Below are 15,939 nucleotides of genomic sequence, written 5' to 3'. Positions count from 1 at the left end.
GGGAAAGAGCATGTTTCATTCAGTCAAAAATGTTCCAACCAACTCAGCTTTCTATTTCCCTTTCTTTTCACTCCCCTTACAGAAGTTTGTTGAGAAAGGCATTCAATGGAACTTACATTTCAAAGGTGAGATAAAGCTTCTGTAATCCACAAAGATATAGCTCCTACAAAAAACAATGACTTTCCTGATTCCTCCCAAAAAGCTCAGTCCTCTATGACTCATACAGTCTTATCATCTTGGTATACTTAGGTGAGTAAGTGTGGACATTACACCTTCCTTTTTTTTTTTTTTTTTTCTTCCCAAAAATCACACATGCTTGATGCTTAAAACCTTCTTTTGTTAGTCTCCAAATGTATTACACCACCAATGATCTAGTGGAGATCTTCAAGTTTGCCCAAATGAGCTGCCTGTACACATTCTGTCTTTATTCACCCTAGTGTACGGTTTCTGCCCTGGAAATTTAGTCATCATCCCAAGTGATTTTCAACTACAAGGCATAAAGCTGTAATTACACCCTCTGACTCTTTGATATACCAAGGGGAATGCATCTACCCACTGACTGGAGAAGATGCAGTACAGAAATCTTACTTCCTCTGAAAACATCACTCCAGGAGGCACAGGTGAATTACAGAAGGTTCTCTCTAAGGAGAGGGAGAAATACAAAGAAACAAAATAGCTTTTTTAGCTTCAACTGAGGAGTATTGTCATCTCCAACCACAGAACTTCTTTCCATACTGAGAAAGAAGGCTGAAAAAGAGAAGTATCAATCTCTAGAAGTAGCAAAGAGCAGAGGAGGAAGAGAAGAAACCAAAAATGCAAACTTGTAAAGCTGGTTCTGCACTGACACAAGGGAGAACTTAAACTAAAGGCCTTAAGTCCCCATGCAAGCGATTTTCTGTCTTCTGTATCCAAATAAGAAACCTGCCTATCTTAGTGTTGAATGGTATTTCACTTGCTGCATCACAGATGTCATCATTTGGGAGCAAAATGGTTAGAAGCACTCAGTTCCAGGTCCCCATCCTCACTGCTGCCACCACACCGGACCAGAGGAGCAGAGCCTGTGCTCTGGCTCCCCCCACTGACAACTTTACAAACAATTCCCAAAAGGTCATAAGGTGCCTTAAGGGCAGGAAAAGAAATAAACTAATTTATTTCAATTTATTCCTGTAAAGTGGCCCAGAAACTCTGTCTATGTGCTTTTTAAGGTGAACATCAGGCACATAATCAACTCTTGTAAAGTCTAATACTATTTAGGATGGTTACATCAAAAGCCTTTTTGAAGTGGGTAAGATATATAAAAGCTATTATCAGAAGAGTTAAAAAAAAAAAAAAAAAAGGCATACTGAAATCAACTTATTAAATCCCTGCCAGAAACTGCACTGTGACAGTCTAACTAGAATGGCTCCTACAAATGAAAAAGGTCTCTAATATTCTAAATTAACAAAATAGGAGGGAAAAAAAGAGTTATATGCTTTTCTTACACTACTGAGAAAAGATCCTTACAAAAAGACTAATAAGAAAATGAAGTAGCCATGCTTCAGAAGTATAGTGCTTTAACATATTAAAAATTGGTCAAGGAAAAAAAATGCTTCCATAGAAAGATCTGTAAATTACCAACAACAGCAAGACACTAAAACATTGATATACTTCACTATTTAAAACTGTTAAAAATTAATAAAACATAAAACTGTTTAATGTATTTACAAAAGTAAAACTGAGGGACAATTATTTCAGATAATGAACTCAAAAGGGTTTCTTGTATGCTATTGCTGAAATGAACACAGTGACAATTCAGTAAACTCTATGTTGACAATGCTCAGGGACTGCACATCCAAAGGAATAGACCAAAAAATTAAAATGTAGGCAACAAGCATTCAATGGACTCAATACTGTTATTTACTACATATTCAAGTACAACACTCCAATAAAGCCTGAAAAGAGAAATCATAAAAGATTGGAATCCATTTGAAGACAGAGACAAGTAAAAAAAAGCATGATAGTATTACATAATAAAGCATTTCTAAAGCATGAATAAATAAAGCATAGCACAAAATACAAAAGTGACCAGACAATCACCACACTTCAGAACTAATAAAAATAAATACTTTCATATGCAATACATTGTCTACAGGGATAACAGAAATACCCACAACTACTTTAGAACAAGTTAAATACATTAAGCATGCAGGTATTTGTGGAGCAAGAAAGACATCAAACATTAAACATCAAGTTTAGGAATAAAACATCCTCCAATAGCAGGCAATCCTCATCCACTGTCTGAAAAAGGATACTGAATTAGAATGGTACCCAATCTAATTTCTACATCAGAATTTCTAACTTGCTCCAAACCTAGTACTCTGAACTACTTAGATGTTCTGTGCCCAAACAGAGCTGTTTAACTGTTTCGAACCTATATATCATGTCCACATCTATCATATAATTTCCTGTGTCAACTCTGCTATGCACCTTGGGTCTTCAGGACAAATAAATACATCGGGCATGCTCAACATCGTAATTTTAAAACACAAATTTAGCCCAAGATAAAGAACTACCTCACCTGGATTTCATGAGGGGCTGGGTTACCCATTTCTTCAATCTCCGACGTCCAAAGGAAGTTTTAGTATGATCCAAGACCCAGAGTAGGCTTCCTTTTGTTTTCATATCAGTCTTAAATTATAAAAATAGCATCATTATTTTTAACAGAACCATCAGTTATATAGTTAGAGGATCTTCACCACACTACTTAAACATTCTGTTTAGGCTTTAAGATATGGCAACTGCATGTACGTTTACCGATCTTGTTCACCAACAATGCTGTACATAAAGTATTTCCAGCAGTCATAAGATATGTAAGCATGTTTCTTCCTTTAGCCAGAAAACCTTTTTAGAAAATGACTGTAATAAATTAAACAAATTAAGTCTGTGCATAAAAGCCTATGCAGTAGCACAAAAGAAAAAACAAACCCTACTGTAGTCCTATCATTTGACTTGCAGTTTCTCAAGAACTTTAGGAAAGGTCTTTGCTAGTCAAAGTGCAATAAGGTCCCAACTCATACAAAAAGCCATCACAGATTAACTTTGATATATGCCTCTGAAAACATAATCCTCCTTCAGTTTGATCCCATTTAAAATAATTTAAACCTTCTGGGTGAGATTTGCAAACTAACTTAAGAACTTCATTGGGAACAGTACGTCAAGCAGCTGTGAAAATCTCAGCATTTATTAAAAAACTGTTACATTTGTCCTTACCTGATTCTGTAAAATTTCAAGATTTTTCATTGTTGTCCCATTAATTGTCATGTATTCAGCTTCACTTGACAACCGTTTGAAATTGCTGCGGAGAGGAATTTCACATGTTATGTCTTAAATTTGGGCACAAACGTAATGGTGAAACACTGTCAAGTTTCTTACATTAGAGAATTGATTAGTTATGCAAAATAAAAAAAAAAAATCAAGGAATAAATTAAAATCTATTCAAATAAATAAAAGAACCGAACACTAATAACTTCTTTTTACTTAATGCTTGGGAAAACAAGATTCATGACTCAACTCACAGTTTCCTACAATGACTCTGACAAAGCTCTGCTGTTATCTAAGCCTGATCTACTAAATGGTTAAGAAAGTATGCCTTCTTCAGTGTATGATGAAATTGAAAAAGTACGTGGTTTTGTTAGTGTTCTTTTATGATCACTGAAGGCTTAGGAACAGGGATACGACTAAGAATTAATATTTCAAGAGTGGAACAGGCTTTTAACACAACTCATCAAAACAGCATATCAAAATACATATTCTTATTTCTTCCTACTGCTACAAATTTAAACAGGCTGTTAGTGCAATTATTTAGGAAAATAAAAATAAGGTATATTTAAACTAGTTTATTTTATTTTTAATATGAAATAGTCATGATCAAAATTACTTGACTTTTTGACACTCCTTAACAGAACAGGATGAGACCAACCCAAAGGCTGTGTTGGTTTAGAACCAACGTTAATAAAATAATTGTATTAGATGCATAATCATATTAGATATGAAAATTATTTCAGTCTCAGACATACACATGTGGTAGTCGGGACCGTGAAGTGAAGTGCAAGATCCTCACTAAATACTTCTGACAAAGCAAGTCATGATTGTCTAGGTTAATCATACTGCTGACTGCCCTTTGCACAAAATCTAGGACACTCTTTATTGTCTTAGACTAAACAGAATGACTTGCTGGGTAGCATTTAAAACTGCTTTCTTGACTTTTCACAAAATTTTTTTCAGTGCATTGGATTTTAAACTCTCCAGGGGAGCACTCAAATGCTCGAACTTTTCTGTTAGGCACACACAGCTGCATTATTGCTATATTAAAAACAAAAAAAAAGCACTAAAACTTTCAGAAACATGAAATATTCAGAGACTAATGTTATACATTTATGTTGTATGCAGGTGTTTGGGCCTGCTAGCAATTTTTTTCCTAAACAATGGGTCAAAGTAGAAGTATTTTCCACAGAATTGGGAGGGGAGGTGGGGGGGGAAGTAGATTCAACTGAGTGCCCTGAAGAAGTTCAATGATAGCTTGGAAGTACAGCTGACACAGAACTGTACCCACAGTCATAATTATTCTGCTCTATCCCAGCAACCAACAAAGCTGACTAGCAAAACAAAACCTTGGAGGCAAAAGCAGCAGCACTTTCCAAAGTACACAGTATTATAAGCAACAAAACAGTACTTCTTTTTATTATCTTCAGTCACAACTGCTGATGCTGGCGAAAATTAAATAGGAATGATTTCTGCTTGGCTCCCAATCCAACAATATGTCCTACCCACTCTTCCAAAAGCACCTCCTTCTGCATCTAGGACTTACCTGAACTGCAGTTTCCCCATTTGCTGCACTTCCATTCGCCAAGCCTGTGATCTCTTAAACCCATCTGGGTAAGAACCATGCCTTTCCGTCTCTCCCCAAAAGCAAAAAGGATGCTTTTGGCTGTTTCTATCAACCCTCAATCACCCATATGCAAGTTTCAGGACTGTGGATTTACCGGTTGTAGTGTTTCCCCACTTCATTTGGCTTCAGAGCACTTAACACAGAACATACTCTCTTCACAGCAAGCTTGCTCTCAGGTAGTATTTAAAGACAACTCTGCTCTACTGCAGAGTGTATTTACTATTCTTTCAGAATCAGATAGGCTAAAGTTGTTCTCACAGCATAAATTATGTGCATTTTATATTATCCAGGTGTTTGCTTTATCTGAGTTACTCCACCCTGCTATTAAGCCTGGTAACTGAGAGCTTATAGGGTATGAATAATAGCCAAGATCAACTGCAGTATATGCCCAACCAACAATTCCAGATGTCACAGCACAGAACATGTTTTGCTTCCACCCCCTCATCTTCCTTCAGCTTGGGATCAGAACTTGATAAAAATGTGAACAAAGACAGACCCTTATAGGGAATTTAGGGAACAAATAGCTTAAGAAGAAGGTTGTAAACAAATATTAAGTCAGTGCTGGTTTTGCAGCAAGGGTGTCAACACATTCTTCGTGAAGAAATTGTAATGTGTTATCAGCTATCTCCTGCATCGGTAAAAAAGACCCTTCAAAATCACTTCAACTGGATCACAATGCAGTAACTCCTTCTGTAGGTGACAGTGCGACCTGAATTTCAAAGAACAGACTTGCAACTGTCTCAAGTACTTAAACAAAACACAAGTGATGGAAATAGCTGGCAGTTCCACTACGGAGAAGCAAGGCAAGGTAGGATCACACCATCTGGGCCAAGAAAAATTAGAAGAGGAAACAAAAAGAAGCACAAGCTTCTAGTAAGATTTAGGAAACTTTTGAGGAATGCTCATAAGAAAGAGGTTCCTACCCATAAAATTACTTTTCAGAGTGGAACCACACTTGATGATTAGTATTAAAGGTTACTATTATTGCTTTAGGACTGTAAACTGCATCCTCAGATTTCGATTCTTATGTGTTACCTGTGAAACTGGATCTTCTTGGTCATTCTGCCTCCTGAGAAGCTTGCAGTGAAGGGCACTTTTTACGCTTTATGCATTATTGTCTCCACATGAGATATTATACACAATTTCGTACTCAGTAACCCAGCGTAAGTGAATGCATGTTATTCAGACCAGTAGTTTTCAACTACTTTAATTTTGCAAATCTATAAAAACTTCCCAGTGAAGCTGCAAGGCACTGTATTGAAAGCCTACTAAGCAGCAGATTTTCTTTGCTCAATTACCTTTTACAGACCTCTAGAGTCCACATCTTTGAGATTTCTAAGGGTGAATAAGCCACAGAACAAAGCTGTATATTTAGATGAGTTACAGGAATCCCTATTCAGCTGTAAGGAGTAAAACCAAGTCTCTCCATTTCTCAGAAGCATTAGCTTTCTTTAGGTATGAAAGACTTTTACCAGTCTAAGTAGTAACGGACATCAAACTCAGACTATGTTTTGTACTTAATTAACCAGTTTTAAATTCATTAGCAAATACTGTCACAGGGCTACAACTTCTGATCTGGATACCTGATGTGATAGGAGTCCAGAAACTTCTGGCTAAACCAGTAACAAAATGAAAAAAAAACACACACAAAACAAAACTGACAAATACAAAACAAAGAACAAGAACAAAAATGAGAGGACCTGGGAAGGATTAAGGGAAACAAAAATAACCTCCATCATTTTTATCCTGAATTAGTCTTCTTTTTCTCCACTGAACTCACCCCAACGAGTGGGTCTGCAACCTTGTTCTTCCCAGACGTCTGCACTTTCTCAGCCCACTTTCCTTGCACACTGCCTCAGCACTCCTACAAGCTCCAGATGACCAGAGTGCAAGAGGTCCCACCTGCTGCCCTTCTTCCGTGGTGCCAAAAGAGACAGAAAATCCTTTGCTAAGCACCTCTTTGTAGTGTCTGAAAATCATGCCTTTCCTTTTTCGGTCCCTCATGCTTCTGAGATGACTTTGAAACCTCCCAAAATTATTTCAATACTCCCTTTCTCATAGTGAGAGTGGATAAACAAACCTATGCATGGTCTTGTACACACAATGTTTCTGACATCATCACCCAAGACATATAAAAGTCTTATGAACACCACTCCCTCAATTTCTATGACATTTCCACTGAAAATTCAACAGTGTCCACCATTTTAAGCTGAAGAACTTACATTTTTACTTCTCTCTTAATTTCATCTTGCCAACTCCCTTCCACATTTGTTATAAAGTACAACCAAACATTTCTACTCTTCTTGAACTCTTTCTCTTTCCTCTCTTCCCTCACAGCCATTTTAACCCTCCCCTCTCCTCTTTCACTTCTGCCTGTTTTCTATCTTAGCTGTTGATAGTTCTCCAATCCCAAAGCTACTCCCCTCCTTCAGAAAGAGAGCTGGCTCTTCCATTCTTGAAGTTCATTTCTTGAAGTTCATCTATCACTGTTCAAAAATCTAAGAACTACAGGCTCTTTCTTCTGTCTCCAACACGCTGGAAAACTTGTAGGTAAAATTAAAATACATGAAAACACATTTCCCAGCAACTGCTATGCAAATGATAATTTTTCAAGCAAAACTGGGTACTGAACTGTATTTGAAAACCTCTCCCAGACGTGTACCAACTTCTTGTCAAAAGCCAATAAAAGTCTCTCAGTATGTAAAGGTATTAGAACACATTGATTTAAAAAAGCTTGTATCATTCATTTTTAAATCTATTTTTACTTGCTTCTTAAGCTCTAATGCAGTCTAGCCATATCCCAGGGTTCTGCTGTGGCAGAAATCTTTTTTTCCATTTAATATTTTGCTTCATTTAGGATCTTAAACGTGGATTTAAAAGTTTCATCTAAATATTAAAACAAAAATTGTAATGAGGAACCCTCATCACCTATGTGATGTTTCACAACTTGTACTATTAAATTGAGCTGGAATTTTGTTCAGCTGGGAGAAGAGTGTTTATCCAAAGAAGGTACAGAAATGTAGACATTTTTTTGTCATTATCCCTATCAAATAGGTCTTTTTCATCCAGATCTGTGTCACCTGCATCAATAAACTGAAAACTATCTCACAACTCTGACTTCATGCTCACTGACTCATCAGTGTATGCTCACTGACCTGAATTCTCCTAGGAATTTTAAGTTGCTTGACAGTGCAATGGAAGCCTTTCTATTCTATCTCCTGCAGAATCACAGATGATCCATAAGCCTGACACCCTTTGCTTAAAAGGCTTTCCCTTTTCAATATTTAGATAGTATTTCACTGGCATTAGGAAAAATACTAAGTTGAGTTTGCCTCAGTATTTGGCTCACTATTTCAATATGTGACACACTAAAAACAGCAGATAGAATTCAGTATCAGGTAGTCAAAGCAGTGAAGGCTTTAGAAATAAATACTGTAAAGTCCAAGCTCCTGAGCACAGAAACAAAGTTATCTCAAAGAATGTATTTTATTTATTCATAGTACATTACCAAGATATCAAATAGTTTATTGCCTTTCCCCTCAGATGGCCATACCTTCACATAAAGTCCATTAGAGCAACCTTCGGCAGGCAATTGTCAGGTCTAAGATTTAGTGTTTTTCCTTCCCAGTCTACAATTATACTCGATTTTAAGATGCAGCTATTGCAAATGTGACTGACTGCTGCTAAATAAACCTTCAAGTAATGATATTTCTCCTCTGCTACTGAATTAATTCTACATAAATGATGGATTTTGTATTTTCCCCATCTGAAAGAACGTACACCTTATGTGTGATTGCGCATAAGGCACTGTGAAAACAGTGATCTACAAGCATGACCATGGAACGGCATTCCCTTGGAGTTCCCTCTCTTCAGAAACTCTCACAACAAGGTATCTCCAAAAAGCCAACAAAAGAGGATGAGCAGGAACACCACAGTGCTGGAACACCACAGATCAGAGCACTCCTTGATGGATGAGACAGGGGAGACAGCTTAAAAGATGCCACAGGAATTCTTTTTGTTAATGTTTTAGTAGTACTTGGAGAGGAAAGGGCAAGTTAAAGAAGAAAATCCATTCCAAAATCCAGAAAACCAGGTGAATATATGATTTCCAAATAATCCAGTAGATATCTGAGAAACGTTTAAAGCTGACATCTGCAGTAATTTTTTTAAATGCAGCTCCATTTAAAAATAAAAAAGGGTAATGTAGGGAGCCTTTCAAGATCTCATACAGCATGTGAATGATTTACAACTGACATGGCATATTTCTAAGTTTTCAGGTTGCAGCAAGCTAAAGGTGTTTGCTAAAGCCTGTCTACTTAGAGGACAGAGGAATACTGAGACAACCAAGAGAATATTTTGCACTGGATCCATGACAGATACAGCTATTTTATTAAAGCATTTAATAAGCCTCAGTGTTATTTTCAAACCTGAGCCAGGTAGGATAGCAATTTTTTATACTTGTGCAAGACAGGATAAAAAGATGCTTGAGTGGCAATATCCTTCCATTTTCATTTGATTCCACCTGCATAATCCTGTTACGAATTTTGAGTACTCAACTGAGCATATTTTATAAGCCTGTGTGTTGGGACTACTTAAGGGAAGACAAGATTATTTCCATGCCTGTGTGCTTTTGTAGTAACTTTGCACAAATGGTGACAGCCTATCAACAACTTTTTGTGTGATTGTTAGCCTACTCCTAATTACCACTGAGCCAACTCAAGGGATTTTTCAGAAAGTCAGGATGTGTTGAATGTCTGTTTTCTTTGTAATTGATAACTAGTCACCAACTCAAACAGACCTGCTGAGTACTTCTAAACATTACAATACATTAGCATTTATACCTGCTTCCAGAGCTACAGAAAGAGAAAAATTATTTACACACCACTGCAAAATAAAACATCACCTGCAAAGCTAAATTACAGCATTAATTTTTTTTTTAAAGCTGTCAAAAAAACCCCAAATTTTGTTCACAAAGTAAAACTGAGGTTGAGATATGATGGCTAATACTGATTAATGAACTTTAAAGTTTCCCCCCTAGTATCTACTAGTTTTTGCACCTTGTTTGTTTTCAGTAACACTCGGCAGCTGTACATATTCATTTACATTACTGACAGTAACGTCTAGACAAACATACTTCATAAAGATCTTCATGAAACACTACTAAAAAAAAAAATTAATCACTTGGTTCTTTCAGTTCTGATTAGGAACTTAAATGCAAGGTATAATTTTTATAACGACTATGTTTATCACCCTAGCAGGTGCATTCATTACATTGAAGGGAAGTTGTCTGCTAAAACGTACAAGATAACACTGGTACGTGTATTGGTGCTTTGAACTGAAAGTTTATATAAGGCAACTTACCTTGGATTGTAAAGCATCCTTTCCAAATTAAATTCTTTGAGGTATGTAATTACTGCTGCCAGAGAGCAAATAACAGGCTTATCCAAGCTTAGTATTACAGATAGTTTTTGAGGACCTAAAAAAAAAAAAACCACAGGTTATTTTCTTGTTAACTCACTGTTTATTACTTACATATTTTAGAAAAATAGTAATCTATTTTTCAGTTTAATCAAATAGAAATCTGTAATACATGTACAGTGTTCTACAATATCTATACATCCACATAAAGTGAGGTTCCAAAATAACATTTATGGCTCCAAATAATATAGAACATTAGAATAATGTAAACACACTATGAAACATAAAACATTGACTCCACAGGTTTTTCTTCATAAAAATGACTAACTGTTGGCATAAGAAATTTCTAAATATACAAACTAAGAACTGAATTCTGAAATCTCGATTACTGTAGGCAACATCTGTGCAAGTTAAAAGGGATGAACGGGCCTTGGCACACGTGCTGATGATCTATCTGCCTCGGCCAGTCAATAGAATATGGTTTTCCATCTTTGTGAGACAGCTATTCGTATTTGATAGTTTCTAAACAGTGCTCTACTACAGTACCTGTTCCAGCTGCAACAGTAGGAAAATTCACTCCATGGTATCTCAACGTAAAATGGTATTTTTTAAAACCTTACTTAGTTCAATCTTTTCAGAGGTGTTTTTTAAAGCTGTTCTTACGTTCTTAGAGTGTTACATACACAAGAACTTGAAGAAGCATTTCAGATGTTGAATAATTTCCCTCAGCTGCTTATATGTGAATTTAAATCTGTCTAAACACACATCTTCAAGCTATGAAAAAAAGGGATGCTAGCCCTCTATTCATTCCTATTTAAATAATGATCACATTCAAGGTTCACCTCCTCCAAGCTCAAAAAAGATCCCAATGTTCAGAAAATTAAGCAAAGGTGGTAGAAGGCCTGCATGGATAATCAACATGTTCCTGATTGAATCAAACATTAAAAAGGAGGAGTATGAGAGGTGGAAGCATGGACAGGCAATCCAGGAAGAATATAGAGACATTGTTCGAGCTTGCAGGGATGGGGTTAGGAAAACCAGAGCCCACCTGGAGTTGAGAATGGCAAGGTACATGAAGGGCAACAAGAGCTTCTAGAACTACATCAGCAACAAAACTAAGACAAGGGAAAAGGTGGGCCCACTGCCCAAATGGGGCAGCAGATTTGGTGACAAAGGACATGGAAGAGGCTGAGGAACTAAATCCCTTCTTTGCCTTGGTCTTTACTGGTAAGATGTGCCTTGAGGCCTCTCAGACCAGTGGGAAATTCTGGAGCAATGGCGATTTCTCCTTAACAAAGGAGGATCAAGTTAGGGTACACTTAAACAAACTGGATATTGACAAGTCCAAGAGACTTGATGGGATGCACCCACATGTATTCTTTATCTGTGTAAAAGCTAACAGGATGCATGCTTCAAAGATATCCTGAATGACAGACCTCTAATATCAGGCACTTCTTTTGTGTAAAAATCTGAATGACTTACCTGTCGTATCAGGCACTTCTTTTGCATAAAAATCAGTGATCAGCTGGAAAGCATGGCTGTATTCAAGATGGAGTCTTTCCATCCTTTCTATCCTAATTCTGTCATCTCGCAACCTGCAAATTAAAAAAATAACTAACTTTAAGTATTTATGCTCCCTTCACGAAAAACACTTAGGTAGGTTACAAAGGTGCTCTTTCTTTCATCTTTCCTTTGTTAAGAATTGAATGGATAAAGAATGAAGAGATGAGCCGCTCTGATGGGTTGAGAACATTTTTAAGAGTGTGGTATCTTTTTTTAACCTTTCTTCTTTCCATTATAAAGTGCAAACAAATAAAACCCAAAGAGCAACAGCAAGCAAGCCCAAAAGAGACGCCAAGAGGTTGTCTAGTGTACCTGCAAGGTAGATGTAAATATGGTTTTCATCAATCATAACAAGTATTTGCCTTATCTGTTCTTAAAGACTTATGATGATTAAACAATGAAGCAATTCTCCCATGCTATTACCATATTTAATTATCTGTTATCTTTAAAGGCTTTGTTCTATGCTATACAACTTGTTGCAGCATTAACATATTGCACCTTTTCCTATATGCAGCTGAAATAAAGTATTCCTGTCCTTTATTTCATAACTATTTGAAGACTTTTCTCTTCCTTATGCTAAAGGACTTGATTTCTTTCAGTCTTTTTGCAGTCTAGAATGTCAACGATGTTATTAATTATAACCCCGTTCTCCCAACATGCTAGCAGTTCCTCCCAGTTTAACACTACCAGCAAACATAGCAAACTTACTCTGTTCCACCATTAAGCCAAAATCTCCTCCATGAATCCTTCCCTACTGTCAGCAAGTAATTGAGAATTACAGCAGTACAGTTGCAACCCATGAGAAATTCATCTAGCCTGTTTCCTGTGACCCCTGCTTCCACACCCTGCTTATGTAAGACAGTGGCAAAAACGTTTATGCATTGCAATGTGCATGAGGTCAACGTCGCTCAGTACCTAGGCGTCAGCATCAAGCGGTACACCCGAGATGCCAAAACCTGGCTCAGAGAAAAGTATGCGTGTGGTGTTTCCAAGATATAACCTTTCTGCACCGGCTGCTTTTCCTAACTGCTCACTGAAATTAAAACTGGATGCAGCATTATCTACTCAATTTGTACAGTTGTTTAACAGAGCATTAAACAGATGTGCTGGTTAAAAAACAAAACAAAAATTACATGCACTCTCCCTGCAACCTTTGAGCATAATTACACAGCTACAAAATGAGCACTGAAGAGCAGCCAGTAGAAAGCAGCCAGTAAAAGACATAAAAAACCTACTTGGCCTCAGGGTATCTAGTCTCATACTACTGTGGGACATGAATTAACCAAATACTTCTAGCACATTGGAATTATGCCAATGAAAGGGATTGTGTAGGTATTATAGGAAGGAAATTAATCAATACCCTTTTTTCAGGGCTTTTCGACTTCACAGGAAAAACCAAACAAACAGGTTTTCTGCATTACATTGTACATATTCCCATTTGAAAGGATCAATATGTCTGTGAGGCTCAAGTCTTAAAAATGAGAGTTCTTTTCCTATAGGTGTCAAACCTAACTGAGTCTTAGAGGTCTGACTTTTCTCAGCACATCCTAGATGATCCCTTGCTTACTTCGAGTGCCTTAGTTTTAACTGACTGATCCAATTAAGTTTTCACTCTTTAGAGCCTCTGGGATTCCCCTCTGCCCCAACTCTACTCAGAATGAGCGAACATTTTTAAAGCAAATGGATTTCTGTAAAAGACAATTAGTTTGTGTTCCTCAACCTCCGACAGCAATCAGCTATTTTCTTCCTTGTGTTTTTCTCTTGCTCCAACCCTCACTAATAACCTGCTCTAAGACATCCATCCATTTTGCTAAATTAGCCTGTATACTCACCACAGTCTTTTGCACGAACACCACTTCAGCATTAAACTTTTTAAAATGTGTTGTATATCTGGAGGTTAGCAGAGTACAAGCCTTTGAATCACTCCTGCAAGACAGCAGGGCTTTTCTGTCGGCCATCTGTGAGTAGGGACTTAAGAGAAACCTTCTTAAAACAGGATTTTATTTTTCGTTTCTACTTCTTATGTTTTCATACCACCACCTTCAGAAAACCAAGGCTTAGCAAGGTCTGCAGAGCTAATTTTTAGAACCAAAGTCAAAACAGGAGGCTTTGGGGCATAATTCATTGACACATGATTCATGACACACATGGTTGTTTTTAAAGTAATGGTTAAAAATTAATTATTGTAATCTTCTTTAAGGCATTTGTGATTTTTTCTCATCTCATAACCAAATTTATCCAACTGCTTAGCATAAACTTTGGCAAATGATAGTTACAGTCAATATAACTTGAGTAACTTCTTACAGCAGTAATTTTGTTCATCAACTATACTGGTGGGAAACAGTTCAAATTAGAATTAGACAAGTCAGTGACTTGTAAAGATCTGCACACATTTTAATGTTTATATACTAGATATGACACCATCAAACAAATATCCGACACATGTCTATCTGAAAGTATGCATGTAATATTCTAGATAAAGTAAAAAAACTAGGCTATAGATATCAATGCATGGAAAAATCTGAATTTTTATCAAGATGTATGAAAACACAATTTTTTGCAGAATGTTTTAATGTCTGTTTAGCCAGATGATCACCCATAGGCCATTTTTCTGATTATAGCCAGAATGGTATGTTGATGCTTACATTGATGCCTTGTCGCTCCAGCTACCAATGCCTATTTAAATCAGAAGTCAATTTGCCATCAACTTTTGTAAACATCATTCTTGTCAGAACATCTACAGTGAACTGCTGTGCAACTCATCCAGTATTTTATTGACATTTTTTCCCGTACTTCTGAAAACAAGCAATCCTCATAGTCCCATGACACTGATAGGGTTAGTCAATGATGAAACTGAACTTTTCAAAGCTTTTTTACTTTCCTTGCACAAGTTCTTCTGCTACCACCCTTAACTGGATATTAAGCAAACAGACATGTTTCAGGGTTTCAAACTGTCAGCCGATGGTATGACTGAACCTATAGTGTCCCCTATTAAAATTCCCTGCTCTCTCAATGCATAGGGGATTTGATGCAGAACTGCCTTTCCTCACAAGATGAATTATGGAAGTTGCTTGAAGAGATGATAATAAGCCACAGTTAAGAACATGAAATCAATGTGTCCATAAAAAGATGCACAAAGGATGGGATCCTAAAATACACACATCTGCACAGACACAGAGACACAAACACTTTTGCCTATATAATGTAATATATTAAGTCCATTCCAACATACAGCGTTCTATGATTCTGTTACTACAGGGACTAATTTGTCACCCTACTGGGAAAATGAAAAAGGATCAACATTGCTGGGTTTTATCCCTCTATTTATCTAACAGTTCAATGCATCCACTTAAAGATTCATTACTTAACAAGTGCTGCAGGAAAAGCATTTAAGGGAGATCACCAAATTTGGGCGAGGGGAAAAAATCTCTTAAGACTAGAAAAACGTGCTAGAAGCTAGGAGAATGTAAAACAACATAAAAGTAATTTACAGAAACTGACTCAAGATATTTAAAAACTAATACAATCTTTTATTGTAAGAATGAGCTTGCATGTAAGCACAAGAGCTCACTGCAGTGTGCTGAATAGAACAGGAGTCACTTCATTACTGCTCTACAATATGCAATCAAACAGGCATAAAGACTTCCTGAAAAACAAATACATCCAAACTAATTCTTAAAGCTCAGGAAGCCTTCCTAAGGAAAGCAAATAGCTCCAGAATTTTACCTTCCAGCTACTATTCTGCCCTGCCCACTCTGCTCTAGGACTATTCAAACGCAGGGGTGCAGGCACCAATACTTTACTGTACACCCCTTTATCACAACACACATTCATAAACGATACAGAATCTGGGAAAGGGAATCTCTGCTCCTAAAATTTAGTAAGAAGTTTTTATTTCTGTTACTAAGCGCAAATTTATAAAGCACAAATAACTGTTATTTAATTTTTCCTATACACTTTATTCAAACTGCTATTTTCTCTGCACTTCTCACAATGTACTCTGCTAGGATGACCAGTCTGTCACTGTAGGG

General features: G+C 36.9%; 1 protein-coding gene across 2 annotated transcripts in view; it reads right to left on the bottom strand.

Moving 5' to 3' along the window:
* Positions 1-15,939, bottom strand: part of MSH3 (mutS homolog 3) — a 113,975-nt gene that overhangs the window by 61,770 nt on the left and 36,266 nt on the right. For both annotated transcript variants that reach the window (XM_035896638.1, XM_035896639.1), the window contains 4 exons: positions 11,828-11,940; positions 10,289-10,403; positions 3,250-3,334; positions 2,558-2,667 (listed from right to left, as the gene is read on the bottom strand). In XM_035896638.1, coding sequence (XP_035752531.1) covers positions 2,558-2,667; positions 3,250-3,334; positions 10,289-10,403; positions 11,828-11,940 — 423 coding nt within the window. The remainder of the gene's footprint in view (positions 1-2,557; positions 2,668-3,249; positions 3,335-10,288; positions 10,404-11,827; positions 11,941-15,939) is intronic.

Source organism: Egretta garzetta, unplaced genomic scaffold (genome assembly GCF_000687185.1).
Source record: "Egretta garzetta isolate BGI_Z169 unplaced genomic scaffold, ASM68718v1 scaffold136, whole genome shotgun sequence".
Taxonomy (NCBI): Eukaryota; Metazoa; Chordata; class Aves; order Pelecaniformes; family Ardeidae; genus Egretta; species Egretta garzetta.
This window is presented reverse-complemented; position numbering and strand designations above follow the sequence as displayed.